We start from the raw sequence: 21,819 nt of genomic DNA on the forward strand, positions 1-21,819 counted from the left end.
TGCCGTGTCTTCACTCCTGCCTGTGCTGTGCTTCCGCCACGGGCCTTGTCTTCCCCCACTGTCTGCAGAGGTTAAGGATGTCTGCGCCCATCCTCATGTGCTATAGGACTTGATAGACATCATGAAACTCTCTTGGGGACCAGTCTCAGCAAACACTGGTGGCACCACTGAGCAACAGCACGTGGAAATGTAAACATTACTGTATTTACAAGCTTGCTTGAAAGGCTGGAGGGAAACGGTGCTTAATATTGCTGGGATTTTGAGAGGGCTCATTGAGCAGATTTGGGCCTTGAACCAGCTAATGAGTTCAAGCAAACACCCTTCATTATCTGATCCAGTGTTTCCCACCAGCGGCCTCTACATAGAGACTGCGAGAAAGTGTTCTTAGCATAGTGTGTCTGTCTCTTCCCCAGCACCCTTCTCAGCCATGAGGAGTGCAGCTCTAGATAGAGCCTCTTACCTTTCACTCCTTGTCCTTCCAGGATAGAGGCAAATGTGGGCTGGGAAGCGCTGGGTGGAACGCGTGACTATGTAACGCTTGTCCTTTACAGAGTACTATCTACACTAAATACAGAATACTTTCCCCTATTTTCTAGCTGACGCTGGCTTTATAGCAACTCACCTTGTTCAGAAAAGAAAACCTACCTTCCTGTGAAGGAACCCAGAATCTATTATAGAAAAAGAAAACAAACAAACAAACAAACAAAAACAAAACAAAAAAAACAAAAACAAAAGAATCAACTTCTACTGAGTTTTAGTTGAAAAAGAGAAAGGCAAAGCCACTTAGCACATTTCAGGCTGGAAGAAGAGTAAACAAAACTGTGCTGTAAGCGGCTGTGTGCACAGCTTCGATTCTCAGGGAAAACAAGATTTTACATGCTGGTGCTTTTTTCTTTTTCAAATGCAGCGTCACTTAATGTGCCTTATACATTGGCAAAGCCTGACCAATCAGGAAGCATCCTAGTTTCAGCTGATTTTTTTTAATTTTAAAGTGACAGGATACCAACTATGACTATAAAATATTTTTTTTAATTATTTAAAAGGGCATGGAAATATGTGTCTTAATAGACTTGTCTCAGAATATCCAGGTTATGATATATAAGAAATAGTTGATAAAAACCATACCGAAATCTCATCTAAAAAACTACTTAGTTGGGGGAGGAAAGAGAAGGGACCTTAAAAAAAATGCTTATTGCCAAAGTTAACTTTCTATGAGAGAAGCTTAAAAATCATTTAGATCTAACAAACCACACAGCAGCATAAAATGGGCACTTTTGAAAACTTGGAAAAATACTAAAAGCTAATTTTTTTTTTTCCAAATAGGGAGAACATGGGTGCTTTTTAAAAACCGCGGCAGTGTTATCTGTCCCTGTGACACTCATCACATCAGCTTATGTCACACATTCACAAAAGCCAGCCAAGTAAGAGAACTGCCTGTTCGAATCTGCAGCCAAAGATAGTGCAATTGCTGGGCAGCCTGTACTCCACAGCACAGGCCCGAAGAGATCAACAAGATAAAGCAGTGAAGGTAATAAAATCCTGTAAAACTTTCAAAAGTTAATGCTCCTTAAAGGCATTTACAGTGACAAAGTAAAAAATCTCCATTAAAAAGTCTATGGACCCACGCAATTAACAAGTTACATGGAAATGAAGCAGACTGTTTGGTTTCTCTCTCCCACTTATGCACACGCCCCACTCAGTGAACACGGAACAAAGGAACTCCTCCTCTTGTTGTAAGACTAGATGCGGTGAATACCACAGCTAGCAAAACATCCCACAGGAACCCCGCTTCTTTGAAAGTCCTTTAGAAAGTCAAGGCTCATCAGCCTACACGTTGAGGTAAAAATTCTGCCCAGTGCATCAGAAGACATAATCTATGAGGATCTATTTCCTTTCTTTTTCTTTTTAAATGGCTCAGTTTTGTTGATGCATCAGACAGTGCTGCAGAGTACAGACAGACTCAGTGCACCTGTTCAGAGCTGCCTGCAGGGACCACCTGAATCACTGTGGCACTCTCTAGAGGCAGTCGGCATCTGAAACATTCTGAAGATGTGTGGGATGCCAAATTGGTTGAGTTCTTTTCCAAGACTCTCAAGCAAAATACATAGTGTGCTGGGTATCGTGGTGGATCTGCACAGCCTTAGCCAAGGCCTGAGGATCTCGGCCATTGCTTTGTCCTGACACATGACTGCCTTCCGCACTATAATGAGAACAAAACAAGAAACCAGGCGTTAACAAAAGACTATTTCAAACTTCAGTGTTTCAAATAGCATAACAGTCTTGCATTCAAGAACATCTTGGCTCAAGCCTGGGCCACTCAAACAATTTATGTTTCCTTAGACATGTTTGTCCAACTGGAAAATACAGTGAGTACAACTTATTTAACGGGTGGTTGATAATTAAATAATGTTCACACTAACCAAGTGTTTGATAGCACCTACACAGGGACTTCCACTGCCCCTTCTGTCAGGCTAGTTCCTAGTCATCCTTTAAGCTTCAATTACAAGTCATGGCCCTCTTAGAAACCTTCCCTGACTCCAAAGCCCAGGTCAGGGTCATCTAGAACATGTTTTCTTTTACACAGCTGGAATCAAATTGTTAATTGGGATATTATTTCTTTACTGGAATAAAATCTCTAAGAAAATAGTATCCTCCTCCTCCTCATCATCCTCCTTCTCCCTTTTCTTCTTCTTCTGAGACAGGATCTTCTTGTGTAGGCTTCACTGGCCTCAAACTCACAGCACTCTGCCTGGCTCTGAGGCATGCACCTTCATGCCTGGCTTAATTTGCTAACAATAACAGTTTCCTACATTAATGAGGCAATGGGCCTAACAGAGTGCTCACAACTTCTACTCATCCATTTTGGGGTACCCTGTAGCATAGGAATTGTCAAACCACCCCTTTTTGAGTGCTGAGGATTCAGTCTGGGGCGTCATGTGTACTGAGTGCTATACTCCCCACTGAGCCCAGTCTTGGCCCCTGACCTCTCTCTACAGTGCTGATGTTGTCCTACTCATCTTTGACTTTACCCTCTCATCCTCCACTCACGCTGCTGCAGCCCAGGAACAGCTTCTTAAAACAATTTATTATGTATACAGTGCTCTGCCTGCATGTAACACCTGCAGGCCAGAAGGCGGCACCAGATCTCAATTTAGATGTCTGTGAGCCACCATGTGGTTGCTAGGAGTTGAACTCAGGACCTTTGGAAGAACAGCCAGTGCTCTTAACCTCTAAGCCATCTCTCCAGTCCCCCACAAACAACTTTTACATTTAGCAAAGACAATCTTGCTCCAACACAGTTTTCTACTCCATGCCAAAGAAAACTATTGTCCAAAATGCCCCATGCTCTCTCCACTGTTGACTATGCCTGGAAAATACTCTTTCCTTTGTAAAGTTAAGCCCTGCCCATTCAGCCATAATCTCTACCAGCCTTTCCTCTGATACCCCACTTCATAGTTAGGTCCACTGAGTTAGATGAGCTGTCAGCTTTATGCTCACCTGTAGTACCTCCATTCTGAAACATAAAATCCCCGCAGGTGGAAACATGGCTTACTAAGCCCTTTATTTTCTAGTACCTAGCACAGTACTAGGCATACAATACCAAATACATGCATTGAATGAATGAATGTATATTAGAGACTGCAAGCTACAAAGCCACAGCTGGGAGTTTTTTGTAATAGTGTATTTTTCAATCCCTCACAGAAATAAGACTTGCAGTGGAATGTCTACTATTTAGCAACTGAATTGAGACTTGGGGAAGAGCCCAGAAACTGCTACACTTCACAGATGGCCATTTGGGAAAGAAAATTAATGCAAAAAGCTTGTTTAGGCATTTATTAGTAGCTCAGTAACAAGTCAAAATGTCTGAGTCACCCCTTCTGTTTCCCCATAAGCCCCGATTTACTCTGGGCAATTCTGGATTGTACTAGAAACAAAATGAACTAGGTAGGGCGTCCCAAGCATGAAGTGGAATCCACAGGCTGTGACTACTTTGACTGGAGACAGGAACTCTGCCTGGCACCTTCTGAGGCTGCCTGGGGCCTCAACAGAACTGAAATGCAGTGAGCCCTAATGTGGAAACCACAGGCAGCTAGCTCCCAATGAGGTGCAAGTTTAAACAAGCCTGAGCACTTTTTGGACCAAACGTCACAATAAAAGCTCTCAAGGCTTCATGCAGTCTTAATTGTTCCTTACAGGTTAAACCTTAAAAGGATATTTAAATCTTTAAAGGAATTTTCTGTACAGCTTCCACAACAGGAAGAGATTTTTACTTAGGAACTTGCCTGTCATGATCTTTATCCACCAAATGATACCTTGCCCGGAATGCTACAAGCCGGGCATAATACGCCGGAGCAGGAATGGAGACTGAGCGTGTGCACCTCACGTAGGTGTGGCAGAGCTGGTAAGTCAGTAGCTGAAGTTCATCTGCAGTGAAGCAGTTGTCATCCCACAAGACCTGGTAATGTGAAGGACGGCTGGTTCCCTGGAGGGAAGAGTTTTAGGATTAATGTACTTCTAGCAGGACTTGGCTACCTGACAGAAAAGAGAAACTGAAATCTAATTATAAAACTCAACAGTATTTCTGCCTCACACACCTCAAGAAGATCCCTACACAGCAGTCCTGGAACGCAGCAGCTAACACAGTGAAGTGCAGCGTTTAATGACAAGTCTACTCAAGCTGGCTGCTGAGCTGGCAAATAGCTCCCTATCAGGTCAAAGATCTGGACCAGCTTCCAAATTACCTGAATTCCTGCATGACTACAGAGGTAAAAGTCAAATTCAGATGGATGTGTGATGGTACTATCCACCGTAGTGCCTGCTGGGACATTGCCACTTTTCCCCACCTGTTAAAAAGATACATCATTTTAAAAAATACAATTAATCATCTGAGTAACAAACAAGCTAAAGGCCACTTTTTCCTTTGATACATTTGTTGGTAACAAGTTACTGGATTGCTGTTATGTGAAGTCTCAACTCTAGATTAATTCAAGATGTTAAGCCAATGTGGTGATTTATACCTGTAAACCTCAGCATTTGGAAGGCTGAGGCGGGAGGATTCTTGTGAGTTCAAGGTCAGGAAGGTCAGCTTGGGCTACAGTGTGAGACCCTGTTAAAAAAAATGTTGGGTCCCTTATAGTAACTTTTTCTTAGCTCAATGCTTCATCCTAAAGCATGTTCCCAAACACGTCTCTAAAGCCTTTTGGAGGATCCAAATAATAATTTTTACTATAGTTTTGTGCACTGAGACTGCCAGGTGTTTATAGATGTCACTCTGTGTGCAGAGAAGGGGGAAACCACATGTTAGAGATGGGGATGTGGCGAAGCTGTGGAGTGCTCGCTTAGCATGGACATGAGTAAGAGCCTGGATTCAGTCCTCAGCACTACAAGAGAAAATGCAAGAATAGATAAACTTCCCCAGAAAAAATGACTTTCATTTCTCACTTGAGAAGAAAAAAAGTGAAAGACTGGGCATGGTGGCGCATGCCTTTAATCCCAGCACTCAAGAGGCAGAGGCAGGTGGATCGCTGCGAGTTCGAGGCCAGCCTGGTCTACAAAGCGAGTCCAGGACAGCCAAGTCTACATGGAAAAACCCTGTCTCAAAAAACAAAACAAAACAAAAACAAAAAAAAAAGTGAAAGGTAAGGCACAGGCCTCTGAGCTGGTTCGACAGGTTCAGTAGAACTAATCCTTTTATGGGGTCAGAGTTCCTAGCAGATGACTATGAGAGGCTCCTGCTGAGACCACAGAGCCAGTCAGTCCTTACAGCCTTGAGCAGAGCATCTTTTTTGTTCGTTTGTTTGCTTTTCTTGAGATAGAGTTTCTCTGTGTAGCCTGGGCTGTCCTGGAATGGCACTGTAGACCAGGCTGGCCTCAAACTCACAGAGATCCACCTGCCTCTACCTCAGGAGTGCTGGGATTAAAGGCATACGCCACCACGCCCAGCTAGAGCAGAACATCTTTGTGCCTCAATCTAATCATCTATAGGATCAAGTGATGACCTCTGGCATTTCTAAAATCCTAAAGTTCTTCCACAACTAAACACTAAAATCAGATTTCTAGAAAGGCCGGGGGCAGGGTGGGGGGGTGGGGCTCCAGAAATGCACTGAAAGGTAGCGCATTAAATCTTCTTACTCATCTCTGTTTTCTGCAGTTCAGTAGAATTTAATATGAGAAAGTTTCACTAACACAGAGATGTATGTTTATAATTTAAATGCTATTACAGGCATGTATGTTCAGGAAAAAACTCTGTGTGTGTGTGTGTGTGTGTGTGTGTGTGTGTGAGAGAGAGAGAGAGAGAGAGAGAGAGAGAGAGAGAGAGAGAGAGAGAGAGAGAGAGAGAGAGATCCACTAGGGAGTCTTAGATCCCTCCTAAATAAGATGAACAAGTACACAATGGTCTAGCATCTTTCCTAAAATCATGTTCTTTAGGAATATTAGTTTTGTTTGTTTGTTTTGGGGCTTTGTTTGTTTGTTATTGGTTTTGGTTTTTTTCCAAGATAGGGTTTCTCTGTGTAGCCCTAGGTGTTCTGGGCTTGCTTTGTAGACCAAGCTGGCCCCAAACTCACAGAGATCCACCTGCCTCTGCCTCCCAAGTGCTGGGATTAAAGGTATGCGCCACTACTGCCTAGCAATATTAGTTTGTTTGTTTTTTTTACTGTGCACTTAAAGTGTTTTTTGTCAAATTTGAGGAACAATGTATTAAACCACCGTTTATAAGGCTTTTTTAGAGGGAGAAATATAGCTCAGTGGCATAGCACTTGCCTGGCAAGTGAGAAGCAACACACACACAAACACACAGGCTTTTCTAAGGTGTAATTTCTCAAAACCACTATTTAATCAGGTATAATATTTAAGAAGACAATAGAATAAATGGCATTTCCAAACTTATTTAACCACAGAACCTCTTTTTAAAAAAATCTCTAGGGATGTCAGGTAGTGGCAGCACATGCCTTTAATCCCAGCACTCAGGAGATTGAGGCAGACACAGCTCTCAGTTCAAAGCCAGCCTAATCTACAGAGTGAGTTACAGGGATACACAGAGAAACCCTGCCTTGAAAAACAAAAACAAACACAAAGCATCAATGAAAAAAAAAAAAAAAAAGAATCTAGGGTTCTAGAGATGAAACCTACAGATCTGTATGATGTCTGCGGGAAACTGAAACCACTGTACTCAGTACTTATAGCTTGAGCACCCTAGCTAGGCTTTGCAGCAAGTGTTGAGTCTAAGTGCCAGAGGCAGAAAGAATGAACTGCTTTCCATGACACAAGTACTTTGGTACAATGTCCAACAGGTGGATGGAAGGCACTGGAAAGGCTGGTAATGAGGGAGTAGCCACACTATGTCTTCCAGGTTAAGTAGGAGCTGAAAAAGAAGGCCCTGCCTGGTATGGTAGCACACACCAGAACTCTCAGCACTTAGGAGGAAGGCTATAAACCTGAGGCCATCTTGGGTACACAGTGAAACTTTGTTTCTAAATAAATGAATAAATAAAATGGGATAAAGTCTGAAAACACTAAAAGTGCCCTAAACTCAGGGATGCATGAGTAACCTGTAGCTCATTCATATTATCGCATTCAAACTCAGCAATAATAGTAAAAAAAATGTTTACTACACATAATCTCAAGGGTGACACCTTAATACACTATACTAATTAAGAGAAGCCAAACTCAAATGCTACATGTTTCTATTAATATTTATATGACACTCTGGAAATGGCAAAATTATACGCTAAAAATGCCTATCCATGTTGTCAAAAGTTACCCAAGGCTGAGTACAAAAACCTTTTCTGGTGACCCAAACCAGTGAGCCTGGCTACTCGGGAGATAAAATCAGGAGGATCTCAAATTTACAGAGTGCCCTCAAGACCGACCAAGATTAGTGAGACCCCGTTTCAAAGTAAAAGATAAAGGGGACAGAAGATTTGGCTGAGTGACAAAGCACTTGCTTATATGTTTGAGACCCTAGATTCAATGTCCAACACAATAAAAAAAAAAAAAAAAAAGATTTGGTATAAACAGAACTATATGCATTAGTCTGAACCATAAAGTACAGCTATATCCTTAAAAGGTTGTATTTTACTGTACCAGTGGTAAACCTTAACATAACAATGAAAAGGAGAGGGATAGATGTGGTCACTCCAGAGGAAAGAACACAGTGAGAAATGAGAGACATAATGAGGACACAGTGGAAGAAAACATGATGGAGCAAAGGAATGTGTTTTGCAAGCAGTGGAGAACACTTGAAGACTTCCGAGCAAAGCTTGATAGCAGGATGAAGGAGCAATGGCGATGAACAGACTGCTAGGAGTCTCCTGCTCTCCTGCAGACAAGTTCTGCCTAGGGTAGTGGAAACACACGAACTCAGGGTAAGAAAGACTCAGGGTCAGACCACAGGGGACTATTTGGCAAAGTGGACATGATAGGGACCTTAAAGCATTTGAAGAATTTAAAAATGACTCTGAAGTTGGCAGTGTGGCTAACACAAAGCACAGTGATGCCAAGCAACTGAATCTAAGGAGAGCTAGGGGAGGCTTCGGATGGGGGTTAAACAGTAAGGAGGAGGGTTAGACGTGTTTTGCTTGACACACCTATATTAGACTATATCACTGATGCCAACTATTTCTGTGCCCCTCCCTAAGGGAAGATTATAAAATTCCACCCAGCTGCCATAGGAGTGGCCATGTGAATTGCTTTGATGATAAAATGTGGCCCAAAATATGTTACTTCTGGGCAGAAGCTTTAAGAGCCAGAACTTGGCCTGTCTTTTATTTGTTTTCCCTTCTGCCACAGTGGCTTGGCAAGGTTCCAGGCTAAGTCTGTTGGCCTTGGTTCCAAGGGAAGACAACAGGGCCACAGCTGCAGCAGGGCCACAGTGAACGTGTAGAGTGAGCAAGAAATGAATCTTTGTAAGCCACAAGGATGGATTTTTGTTATCACCACTACAGAGCCTGGTCTGTGGAGACCGATACATTGTTCACAGAACATCTGAGTGAAAATGTCTGGTAGATAACTCAAACAAAGTACAAATCAGGAGTCTGCCAGAACAATCTAGGGACAGGAATATGGACCTGGAGCTGATAAGCAAGTGAGCCTGGAAAAGTAGATGAGTTCAAATTGAGAGCAGGAAGAAGAGTCACTGAGGGCTGAAGAGGTGGCACAGTGGTTAAGAGCTCTTGCTCTCTCAGCAGTCCTGGGTTTGGGTCCCAGCAACCATGCATCTGTAGCTCCACTTCCCAGGGATCTGCTTCCCCCGACCCTCCTGACCTCTGCAGGCATCAGGCGTGACTGTGGTGCACATACACACATGAAGCAAAACACGCATACACATAAAATAAGATAAGCATATCTTTTTCTTTTTCTTTTCTTTTCTTTTTTTTTTTTTTTTTTTTTTGGTTTTTTGAGAGAGGGTTTCTCTGTGTAGCCTTGACTGCTCGGCATTGTTGGGTTTTTTTTGTTGTTGTTGTTGTTGTTTTTTGTTTTAAAGAAACCAAAATTACAAAATTCTTACTACAGTTATGGTACTCCCTATCACCAGCCCAGGACATGACCAAATTCAAATTTTAAAGCACAGTTACTACAGAATGCAGACTGCATTCACAGTCACATAAAACTGGAGAGACAGCTCAACAGTTAAGAACATGTGCTGGGCAGCGGTGGCGCGCGCCCTTAATCCCAGCACTCAGGGAGGCAGAAGCAGGCGGATCGCTGTGAGTTCGAGGCCAGCCTGGCCTACAAAGTGAGTCCAGGGCAGTCAAGGTTATACAGAGAGACCCTGTCTCAAAACAAAACAAAACAAAACAAGACCATCTGCTTTTCAATTCTGAGGAAAGGAGTGTGGATCCCAGTACCCATGTACCAAACTGAGCGTCCCAGTAAATGCCTGCAATACAAGGCTTCAAGGGGAACAGAGACAGGAGAACGCTGGCGCTCACTGGCTTCCAGCCTAGACAAGCAAATGCAAGCCCCAATTCAGGAAAAGATCCTGCCTCAAAGGAATAAGCAGAGAATAGCAGAGGAGGACACCTAATGCCCTCTTTTGGCCTCTGCATGCATGTACAGATGTATGCACCTAAACACATTCACATGCATACACACTCACAGACACACCAATAAGTAACCACATACATACACACTCATACATACACACACATACATATATACACATGCATACATACATGCATGTATGTATGTATTCATCTGTTTCAATTGTTGTCTTGGAGGCTTTCCATCTGCTAACCTAGGCCTAGTCCAGGAAGCTTCTAGCACCCATACAATCAAACCTAGGACTAGAATGTTTTCAGTCTCTGAGACTTACTGCTTAATAAGCTCCCCCTTTCTAGTTCTTACTGAGCTCTCGGCTGGCTGGATCAACTCAGCTGTTCTGGCTCAAACTCCTCTCCCAGCTGACTTACTCAATCTGGTTTTTCTCTCCGTCTCTGAATTGCTGTGCTTGGCCTCACTAACTCCAGCAATCTGTTCTAACCTTTTGGCTCCTTCTCACCCTCCGGCTCATTTGGTCTTCACCTGTGTCTAGCTGGTTCTCTCCTTCAACCTCTCTCTGTAAAACCTACTGAAACTGCCTCCTCTCTCAGTCTCTGTGCTGCTCCCTTAAGTAGCTTCCCTCTGTTCTCATGAGACTTGGGCACATCCTATTCTGTCAAATCTTTTTCTGATTCATCACTTTTTCTGCCACTCAACTGGACATCACTTTCAAACATGGGTGCTTCCTTCTACAAAGTAACTTTCCGTTCATTATTTGGGATTAAAGGCATGTACCACTATGCCTGGACCTAAGCTTTTCTTTACTTGAAATTTGATCTATACCAGACTGGTGTTGAACTGGGATCTGCTTGCCTCTGTCTCCTGGATTAAAGGTGTGTTTGTATTCCAGCTGGATCACACAGACCTAGAAGGTCTTTGGATGTGATCTCTTGCCAGAACGGCCATGTTCTAAATTAAAATTTCTCTAAATAAATGAAAAATCCTAGGTCAAATTGTCAAAAAATTTCATTGTGGCTTAGAGAATAATAAAGTCTCTTACCTATGGCTAATAAGTCTGACACCATAATCATTCTGAGTAGACACCTCAGTGATTCCCTCAGCTGAAATAAACTCACTCAGGAGACTCTGCTTTATACCCTAGAACTAGCACTCATGCATCAGCAGTGAAAAGCAGCAGAAAGCACCTGTGAAGCTCTGGGCTGGATGTCCAGCAAAGCGTGATGTTCAGCACACACACACACACACACACACACACACACACGCCCTGTCCCACTTTGAAGTTCCTTGTTATGACAGGTTTCTAACCAGCACCCTACACAAACAGCGTGTGATGGCTAACACCGACCACCAACTTGGCAGGACCGAAAATCATCTGTCTAGGAGACAGCTCTGCGCATATATGGGGGAGTTTCTACATTAGGTTAAATGTTGGGGTGGTTTTTGTTTTTTGAGACGTGGTCTCTTTATATGGCTCTGGATGCCCTGGAACTCCCTACATGGACCAGACTAACCATGAACTCACAGAGATCCACCTGCCTCTACCTCCCAAGTCCTGGGATTGAAGGCATGTACCACCATGCTCAGCTTCTAGATGAAGTTAACTGATGTGAGACGACCCATGCTAACTGAGGGGGGCGGGGAATAGCATCAGTCCATGGCTGGGGTCCCACAAACACTAAACCAAAGAAAGGGAGCTGAGCATGTTTTGACTTGACTATAGATGTATGCAACCAGCTGCCTCCAGCTCCTGCCACCATGACTTCCCTGTCGTGATGGACTGCACCTTCAAATTGTGAGCCAGACTGCACCTTCAAATTGTGAGCCAAAACAAAGCTTTTATTAGGTGTTCTGTTAGAGCAATAAGAAAAGTAATGAGCCAGGCTTGGTGGCCCACGCCTTTAATCCCAGCACGCGAGAGGCAGAGGCAGATGGATTGCTGTGAGTTCCAGGCCAGCCTGGTCTACAAGGAAGTCCAGGACAGCCAGGGCTAAACAGAGAAACCCTGTCTCAAAAAACAAAAACAAAACCAAGCCAAAACCAAACAATAAAAAAGTAATTAACATAAAACTCCCAATCCCCACTCCAAAACTCTAGAAACATGCATTCTGTCATACAAGAGAAACATTCACCCTTTTTTTTTTTTTTTTTTTTTTTGGTTTTTCGAGACAGGGTTTCTTTGTGTAGCCTTGGCTGTCCTAAACTCGCTTTGTAGACCAGGCTGGCCTCGAACTCAGTGATCCACCTGCCTCTGCCTCCCGAGTGCTGGGATTAAAGGCGTGCGCCACCACGCCCAGCTGAGACATTCACTCTTAACGGTTGTGTCATCCAGACTGGTCATCTAAATTCAACTGCATCAGTACATTTATCAAATTATAATTAGACACAGCAAGTTTTAGAGGAATGCTCAATAACCTACTCAGAGTCACATTTACTTGCCACACAGTCAGGTGAAGGAGCTTACAGCACGTCCTCTTACCCTTTCTGTCTTATCTGCACAGAAGAGTCGCGTGTGATGTCTCTTTTGCACCACAATATAGGTTATTCCTGGCCGATAGTCTTCCTCCAAACTTATACATGCTTTTCGAATTGCTATTAGCTCCGGCCAAGCTACCTAAGGAGACAGAAGGGGAATTTTGTTGCACGGAGAACTTGCCTAGAATCCCTCTGGTCTCAGCTCTCAAGTGGCAGGCTGGAGGGCGCTCTGCCAGAGTGCTAGTAGCATGGCACCGGGCCAAGGGGAGCACCTGTTTCATCTGTCCCTCGGATACTCCTCCACGGTAGTAGATGATGCGAGTGGGTTTGAAGCGCGTGGACTTGTAGAACTGGATCAGTAGCTCCCGAGCCATGCTTGTCAGGTCCTGCACAACCTCCTGACTATAGAGGAGCTCCTGGGCAATCTCCTGCCGACACGTCTGCACCCGGACTGTGGCACAGTAGCGGCTCGGATGGCCATCCATGCTGCCCACCACAGCTGCAATAGAAGGCTTCTTTCCATCCCCGGCAGGCGGATGAGTGACATCAGCTCCCAGGAAGATAACAGGCTGCTGGAACACTGAGGGCCTGCCGGATTTTAAGAAGACAGTGCTACTCAAAACATATGACTATGAAATTTTGAGTCGAGAAAAATCTATCACCAGAGATAACTGCAGATAGGACACAACAGTAACCTTCCAAAAACCAACTCTCTTTAAGTTGTGAAATTTAGAGAAGAGAATCAAGTCTTCTTTTTCTGTTTTATTTTTATGCATAATATTTATTTATCACTTACACCACATATTTTACTTATTTATTTTAATTTGCACACACACACACCTATACAAATGTAATCTCATAACAGTAGCAATTTTGCTCTATCTTGGTCATTACTAGTACCTAGAACTTTGCTTAGTTCATCTTTGGCACTTAATAATTGTTGAAAATATAAATTCATGCCAGGCACAGTGGTGCACACCTGTAATCCCAGCACTCAGGGAGGCAGAGGCAGGTGGATCGCTGTGAGTTCGAGGCCAGCCTGGTCTACAAAGTGAGTCCAGGATAGCCAAGGCTACACAGAGAAACCCTGTCTCAAAAAAAAAAATTTAAAAAGAAAAAAGAAAATGTAAATTCATTCAGTATCACTGATTCTTCTATCAAAGGAATCAAAGGAAAATATGGATAAAATATGGTAAAAGCTAGCCAACAAAACAAAACAGAAACCTTTATGGTGCTATCTATAACTCAACGCTCACATCAGGAGTGGAGGCAGGTATTCAAGGTCGTCTTTGGCTATGTAAAGGGCTCAGTTCAAGTCCAGGTTTGGATATGTGAAACCCAATCTCAAAGAAAAGAAAAAGACATAATCCACACATGACGCACATAGCCACAGTCACTAATACTTGCTGAGGCAGGCAGATTTGGAGTTCTAAGCCAGTCTACATAAAAAGACTTTGTCTCAATAAATAAATAAATTAAAAATAGCATAAGAGAACAAAGAATATACAAAGTCAAAATCCAAGCCTAAGAAGGTGATACCAGGGCCTGAAGAGACAGCATGGCTCAGTGGTTTAGATGGTAGACTGCTTTCCAGAGCACCTGAGCTCAGCTCCTAGCATCGACACTGGGCAGATCTAACTCCAGCTTCAAGGGGACCTGACATCTATCTCCAGCCTCTGAGAGCACCTTCACTGGTGCCTTCCAGTGTAGATGATAACTCCCTCCACACATGTACATAATTAAAATATATAAGAAGAGGCTGGGCATGGTGGCGCACGCCTTTAATCCCAGCACTCAGGAGGCAGAGGCAGGCGGATCACTGTGAGTTCGAGGCCAGCCTGGTCTACAAAGCGAGTCCAGGATAGCCAAGGCTACACAGAGAAACCCTGTCTCAAAAAACAAAAACAAAAACAAACAAACAAAAAAAGGAAAGAAAATGTTCCTCAGCAGTCACTATTTAGAGTGGGACGTGGGGAATCACACCTCTAATCCCAGCACTCCGGAAGCAGAAGCAAGAGGATTACTACATGTTTGAGGCTGACCTGAACTCTGTAGTGAGTTCCAGCTAGGGCTACATGAGACTTTGTCTCAAAACAAAAAACCCACAAGGAGCTGGAGAGATGGCTCAGCAGTTAAGAGCACTGTCTGCTCTTCCAGAGGTCCAGAGTTCAATTCCCAGCAACCACATGGTGGCTCACAGCCATTTATACTAGGATCTGAAGCACTCTTGTAGCATGCAGATGTACATGAAGATATTGCCCTCATATACATAAGATAAATAAATAAATATTTTTTTTAAATCTACAAAATTAAGTAACAATAACAAAGCCATTGTTTATCAGAGTAAAGAGGAAAACCCGGAACAGGAAACAGCTGCAATACCTAAATGCTACTAAACACTTGTAACCAGGAACCACAAAAAACTGTGACTACATGTCAGGAAAATCAGCCCAACACAGAAGTGGGCAGGGAAGCCACACAGAGTGCCATCAGTAGTTTCAGCTGGCTGCTCAGGAGGTTAAGACACGAGGACTGCTTTAGCCAGAAGTTCAGGATCACCCTGGGCAACTGACAGAAACTCCCCCTCCCAGCTCCTCCTTCCCTTCATCTTTCTTTTCCTTTTTGCAGTGCTGGAGACCAGTATGTGCTTGTGCTGGCAAGTGCTTTTTCCTGAGCTACAACCTCAGCCCTAGAGAATCTGTTCTTTATCTCCTCTCTCTCTGTCATGAGATGTAGACGTGGCGCATGCCTGTAATATCAGATACTTGTCAAGCAAGATCACTTAAGCTGAGTCTCACTATGTAGCCCCGGCCATCCTAGAACTCACTATGTAGACAGATTCGCCTGCCTCTGCCTCCCAAGTCCTCCAACTAAAGGTGTGCACCACCAAGCCTGGCAAGATTTTTTGTTATTGCATGTATGTGCCTGTATAAGTGTATGTGTAGATGTCCTCAGAAGTGTCAGATTTCCTGGAACTGGAGTCACAGACAATTGTGAGCCTGATGTACGTGCCTGGACCTGAGCCTGTATCCTTTTCAAGAACAGTAAGAGATCTATCTATCTATTTATTTATTTATTTATTTTTGGTTTTTCGAGACATTTCTCTGTGTAGACTTGGCTGTCCTGGACTCACTTTGTAGACCAGGCTGGCCTCAAACTCATAACAATACACCTGCCTCTGTCTCCCGAGTGCTGGGATTAAAAGGCCTGTGACCACCACCACCCGGTTCAGTAAGAGATCTTAACTGCTGAGCCATCTCTCCAAACCTAGCCTTCTACTTTAAGATGAATGTGGACAATACAGAGATTCTGTCTCAAACAAATATATAAACAAACAAATAAACAAACAATAAATCAGGAGGTAGAGGTTTACAGTCATCTAGCTAATTATCTCTAGACCATTTTAGGCTACATGAATTCTGAGATTCTATCCTGAAACAAAAAATTAACCAGACAGACAAAAGAATTGAACTGGCTCCTTACAAAAGATGTCCTAAACATGATTTTCATCATCAATCAGGGTAAAGCAAATTGAAATAATAATAAGATACTATTTATTTTAATAAAAATGGTTAAAAAAAAAAACCATTGATACTGCCAAGTACTGATAAAGACATGGAATGACTAGAGCTCTCAGTGGAAATGTCAACTGCTGTAGACAGGCTGCATACCTGACTGCATCTCTTAAGGCTAGCTCTGTGAGGTCTAAGTCTAGTCTCTATTCTCTATAATCCAGCAATTCTACACCTGGAGTCCCATACCAGAGAAACAATGCTTATGTTTATCAATAGTGTTGAAATGCACAATGAATATATAATGTCTACAAAATTATGTGATTTTATCTACAAATAAAATAATCTATAACAATGAAAACTATTTAAATACAACAATGTTAAGTGAATTGCATAGATACAGTGTTAAGAAAAGGTCGACAAACTGGGCATGGTGGCATACTCCTTTAATCCCAGCACTCTGAAGGCAGAGACAGTCAGAACCTTGTGAGTCTGAGGCCAGCCTGATCTACATGAGTTCTAGGATAGCCAAAGCACATTGTGAGAGCCTGTTTTGAAAAAAAAGAAAAGTACAAGAAAAGGAAGATAAGGACACGAGAGCCCTATTCCATCTACAGGAAGGCTGACAGATAAAACAAGTGGTTTCTTTGGGGTTACTGTTTGTTCGCAGATAACTCAAGGGTCTCACATAATAGGCAAGCACTGTACCAGTAAACTGCAGCCCAGGTCCTGGGAAATACCTTTGGAGTGATAAAAGAAAACCTGACGGAGTCTGGAAGTGCTCTCTTTTTTCTTTTTTCCAGAGCCGAGGACCGAACCCTGGGCCTTGCGCTTGCGTTCTACCACTGAGCTAAATCCCTAACCCTGGAAATGCTCTATCTTTTTGTTTGTTTTGTTTTGTTTTTTCAAGACAAGGACCTCTCTGTGTAGCCTTGGCTGTCCTGGAATAGCTTTGTAGACCAGGCTGGCCTCGAACTCACAGCAATCCACCTGCCTCTGCCTCCCGAGTGCTGGGATTAAAGGCGTGCTTGGAAATGCTCTTACTGGTGGTGGGTACATGGGCTTACACGCATTACCTAAGAAACTGTCATTGAGATGCATATTTGAGACGTTTTGTTTATTTGTTTTGCACTAGTGCAAATGGAACCCAGGGCCTTACATACACTAGGCAAGTGCTCTACCACTCAGCTACATCTGAGACCCTGGTTTTTGTTTTGTTTTTGAGACAGACTCTCACTGTGTAGCTTTGGCTGGCCTGGAGCTCACTAAGTAGATCAGGCTGCCCTGGGACTCACTGGCCTACTTCAGACTCTTGAGCGCTGAGATTAAAATACATACTACCACACCTGGCTAAACCTTTGCGTTTTTAAAAACTTTTTTAGTTTGTTTTGTCTTGGTTTTTTGAGATAAGGTATGGAATTCACAATCCTGCTGCTTCACTTTCCCCAAGCATTGGTGTGCACCACCATATCTGGCTGGACAGTGCGTTCTTTATCGTAAAATCACATAATTTAGGTTTTTGAGTAAAGTGGGAAGAAGAAGTCATGATCTTACCTCTGGTGAGGCACAAGCACATTGTTAATTCCCCCAAGCTTTGCGTTTATCTTCAGGCAAAGGTTGGAGAGGGTTTGGGGCGAGGTCTTCACAACATTTTTGACCTGGACACACTGTGTGGCCATGCCCAGAAGGGTGTCTCCAACGCGTTTCACTTCCGCTATAAAAACAAGTCAATCAGTTAGTTCCCTGTGAAATGCATAGTCATCTAATTACTGTGAGTAAAGGAAAAGTCCTAAACGCTTAATGGCCTACGCACAATGTCAATGCAAGCATCAGGTGCCAGCGCTTTGCTGTCAGCCCTCAGAGCAGCCTCTGCTTTCCCTGCGGGGCTGCTCTGGGGGCCTGCCCACCTCCAGTACTCTGGGGGTGCTGCCTGCCACAGCTTGCTTGGTCCTTTGAGGTTTCTTTTCCCTCAGAGCTGGTCGGGTGAAGGAACTCCTCTCCTAGTTCCTCTCTCCTCAGAGCACACAAGGCCCTCCAAATTCTACTTTTTCTTTCCCCTAAGCATTAGAGATAAATAGAAGGTGGCAAAAGAAGCAAATAGAGAGAGGACTAGAGATGTATGAAAAGCTTAAGGGGCGCCCTGCAGCTCAGATGGCAACCAAGAGAAGAAGCCCGTGCCACTCTTCTAACAGCAGGTACAAACTTATCTTCTAGAAGCGCCAGCCCCTCACCCTCACCCCATCCCCAACCCCTCTCTGATATTACTAATGCTTTTCACCAGAATTTTCTACCTCTTCCAGTTCCCTGGACCCAGCATTTCCCACCCCTATGTCACCTCCTCCCCCTAGGCTGGGTGAGGCCTTACGGCTGGTGGTGTCCAGATGCAGAGAGAAAAACATGGTGGCCAGCAACCTTCTACACAGGGTTTGCTCTACCAAGTTGGGTCTTGGAGTGAGAAGGGTGTGTTATATGGAGCAGAGGCCACCGTCTATTGTGAACAGACACAAAAGAAGAACAAGAAATAAATCTTGGCCTGGGTGTGGCTTGGTTGCTGGAGTGCTTTCCTAGCATGTACCACATAAATCAGGTGTTGAGTTACATTCCTAGAATCCCAGGATTTGGGAGGTAGAGGTAAGAGGAACTCACATAGTGAGTTCAAGGTCAGCCTACACAAAACCTTGCTTGTCACAACAAGTAAGGGGGGAGGAGGGAAGGCAATGGAAAGAGGGAGAGAAGGGAGGAAAAAAAAGAAGAAAGTATCGTGCCGGGCACGGTGGCGCACGCCTTTAATCCCAGCACCAGGAAGGCAGAGCAGACGGATCAATGTGAGTTTGAGGCCAGCCTGGTCTACAAAGCGAGTCCAGGACAGCCAAGGCTAAGACAGAGAGACTCTGCCTGGAAAAACCAAAAAAGAAAAAGAAAAGAAGAAAGTATCATCGTGCCCTCTGACTCCCCACCATTTTCCAACGTTGGAGATCAAACTTCAGTTCTCCACCCTGAGCTAACCCCCTCCACACACACCTGAATCTCTGTGGCTCAGACCACAGAGAATGTACAGCTGGGACTGTGGACTTGAAATTATCTCTTTTTTCTTTTCTTTCTTGTTTTTAAGGATTTATTTACTTATTATTTATACAGTATTCTGCCCACATGTGTGCCTGAATACCAGAAGAGGGTACCAGATCTCATTATAGATGGTTGTAAGCTATCACATGCGGTTGCTGGGAATTGAACTCAGGACCTTTGGAAGAACAGACAACGCTCTTAACCTTTGAGCCATCTCTCCAGCCCCCAAAATCATCTCTCTTTCAACATTAAAAGTGTTCTTACCATATACTGGTGTCTTCCCAGGCAAGATAACCACTATTAGCTGCAGGCCCACATATGTCATTTTCAGATGTTTAAACATGGGCTCCACACTGTCTGCACCTTGTGCATACTTGCAGAAACATGGCTGACCCTGGATGGGCATTCCTGCATCCTTGGAGATTTTACGAAGTTGGTCAGTGAAACTCCTGTTAAGATAAAACCAGTGGTACAGTATTTTCATTTTCACATGTAATCAAACAAAAAAAATCTTTCAGCGGTAGCCAAAAATAGACTGGCATTGTACCACTGCCATTATAACAGAACAATTTGTATTAGTAAACTACCAGATCATCAGTCTGAATTTTTATTACTATTTTTTTGTGGCATTGGAAATTAAACCCAGAGCTTTAACTATGCTAAACAAGCATTCTACCACTGAGCAATACCTCCAAACCCATTTTGAATTTCTGAAAAATTACGGTTCAGTTGAGCTTTAGGAACTAGAATAGCATTCATACTTCAAAGATTTCTTTTAAAGCAAATCAGTAATTCAGAGCTGAAAAAAAAAAAAGAGGGACACAGCTTCAGGTAACACATGTTTGGTAAATCTGGTTAATGAAGGTAAGTGAGCTTGTGTCCGACTAAGAACATGTAAACATGCTATCATGCTCATGTCCATAGGGTTAGAATTAGAAACAAACTTGTAACGGATTTGGTTCAAGAAACCAACATGAATTTTTTTTTCATTTTGAAGTTTATATTTTGGATTTAGGAAATTACTTCAACCCATGCCTAAGTCAGGGTCTCACAATTTAGCCCTAGCCTGAAATTGACTATGTAGATCAGGCTGGCCTTAAACTCCCAGAGTTCCACCTGCCTCTGTCTCTTCAGTGCTGGGAATAAAGGTGTGAGCCACCACATCTGGCAACAAAATAATTTAGTTTGTACATTTCCAGTATCTTGTAGGGTTCCTTTTTTTTTTTTTTTTTTTTTTTAACCCCAGTTCTGTTTCTTAATTTTCTTTACCCTTTTCATGGACTTTGACACAGAAGGTATATATGTAAGAGGTGACACAACTCTTAGCCAGTTTTCCTGCAGCAAAACAAGCTCACTGGTAAGTTATAATTGCCAAAAATAAATTAGTTTTTTTTTTAATTGCTGAAAGGGTACAGTAGCAATGGGAACGCCTAAGAACTGAAGGATTTTCCAAATAGCATTATTTCTACTCAATTTGCTTCACAATTTTTTGTGAATTGATTCATAAATTCCTACTCCAAAGATTCTCTAAGAGTTCTTGAGTTTACAGTATAGTGCGGGATCTTTTCTGTATGGCCAGATGAGGTCACTGTGGGCATCAGGGGTCAGTGCCAGTGTGCCCAGCACAGTCACAGAAAGATGATATTGCGTAACTAGAAGGGGTATTACTGAGCTGAAAATGGGATACTCACTTCAGCAAATCTTCCCTACATTGTTTCTGAGGCGCAAAACAAGCCACTGCCCATACTTTTATTTCAATGCCAGCATAAAACTGCTTTCCTCGCATGTCCCAGACACCCTGGTTGGGTGTGGCTACTGTTTTATTCTTTGAAAAAACAAAAACAAAAAAGAAACAAAAGAAAAGAGAAAAGATATTACAATCTAAGACCATTTTTATGTTGAAGAGGGAGCAAACACAACTTTATTTGGTACAGTCGGAAGTCAGAACGCAATGAAGGGCACAAGGGCAGGTAAACTCAAAGGCCCGTCTTTCTCTTTTCTAACTGGTGTAAAGCAGCTTACCCGGCCTCCATACTGGAGCATTGGAGCTGGAAGCACCCTGCCCGTGAGCTCCGTCATCTCGTTGTGGACAACAATTCCAAATTCCTTCAGGTATGGGTCAGGTCCACCCACCATGCTATTGCTTTTCACCTAAGGAATGGGAAAGCCTGCATATGTAAAACAAACAGGAACTATGTCCCTTCAGGAACTGTTCATTTTTTTGTTTTTGTTTTTTTCATCTCACAGCTGGCTAATGTTGAGGACCACGCCTTACTGACCAGTCTACTGATTTCCTCCTGTCTGTCAGGAGCAGACCTTGCTGTGGCTTTGATCATTGTGGATGTCTGATTGTCCGTAAGCTTCTTTATACATCTCTGTCCTGCCACTATGTTACAGACCTGCAAAGAGACCAAGACAAGCTGTTTTGTAGAAATGGGCTTCTAAACACGAAGGCTCTGTCTATTTCCAAGAACAAACAGTTATATAATGAAGTTATTTGCACAAAATACTTCAAAAAGAAGACTACCATGAGTTCATAACACTTTTTGTTTGTTTGTTTGTTTGTTTTTCAAGACAGGGTTTCTCTGTGTAGACCTGGCTATCCTGGAACTCACTTTGTAGACCAGGCTACATAGACACACCTGCTTCTGCTGGTATTAAAGACATGGAACCATGCCCACCCAGTTTGGACGCTGTTATTTTTTTTTAATTTTTAAAGATTTCTCTATTTATTATGTATACAATATCCTTCCTGCAAGCCAGAAGA

The 21,819-nt window shown here is 43.1% G+C and overlaps 1 protein-coding gene across 1 annotated transcript in view; it reads right to left on the minus strand.

The window, feature by feature from the left end:
- Nucleotides 1-1,745: 1,745 nt before the first annotated feature.
- The window catches only part of LOC127211981 (protein argonaute-4), a 42,010-nt gene continuing 21,936 nt past the window's right edge, over nt 1,746-21,819 (minus strand). The window contains exons 9-18 of the mRNA XM_051172072.1: nt 21,332-21,451; nt 21,075-21,203; nt 20,744-20,877; nt 19,317-19,501; nt 17,541-17,700; nt 12,747-13,062; nt 12,479-12,613; nt 4,743-4,844; nt 4,284-4,483; nt 1,746-2,200 (exon numbers count right to left, since the gene is read on the minus strand). Of these exons, the coding sequence (XP_051028029.1) occupies nt 2,092-2,200; nt 4,284-4,483; nt 4,743-4,844; nt 12,479-12,613; nt 12,747-13,062; nt 17,541-17,700; nt 19,317-19,501; nt 20,744-20,877; nt 21,075-21,203; nt 21,332-21,451 (1,590 nt within the window). The 3' untranslated portion in view covers nt 1,746-2,091. The remainder of the gene's footprint in view (nt 2,201-4,283; nt 4,484-4,742; nt 4,845-12,478; nt 12,614-12,746; nt 13,063-17,540; nt 17,701-19,316; nt 19,502-20,743; nt 20,878-21,074; nt 21,204-21,331; nt 21,452-21,819) is intronic.

The sequence above is a fragment of the Acomys russatus genome, chromosome 29 (genome assembly GCF_903995435.1).
Source record: "Acomys russatus chromosome 29, mAcoRus1.1, whole genome shotgun sequence".
Taxonomy (NCBI): Eukaryota; Metazoa; Chordata; class Mammalia; order Rodentia; family Muridae; genus Acomys; species Acomys russatus.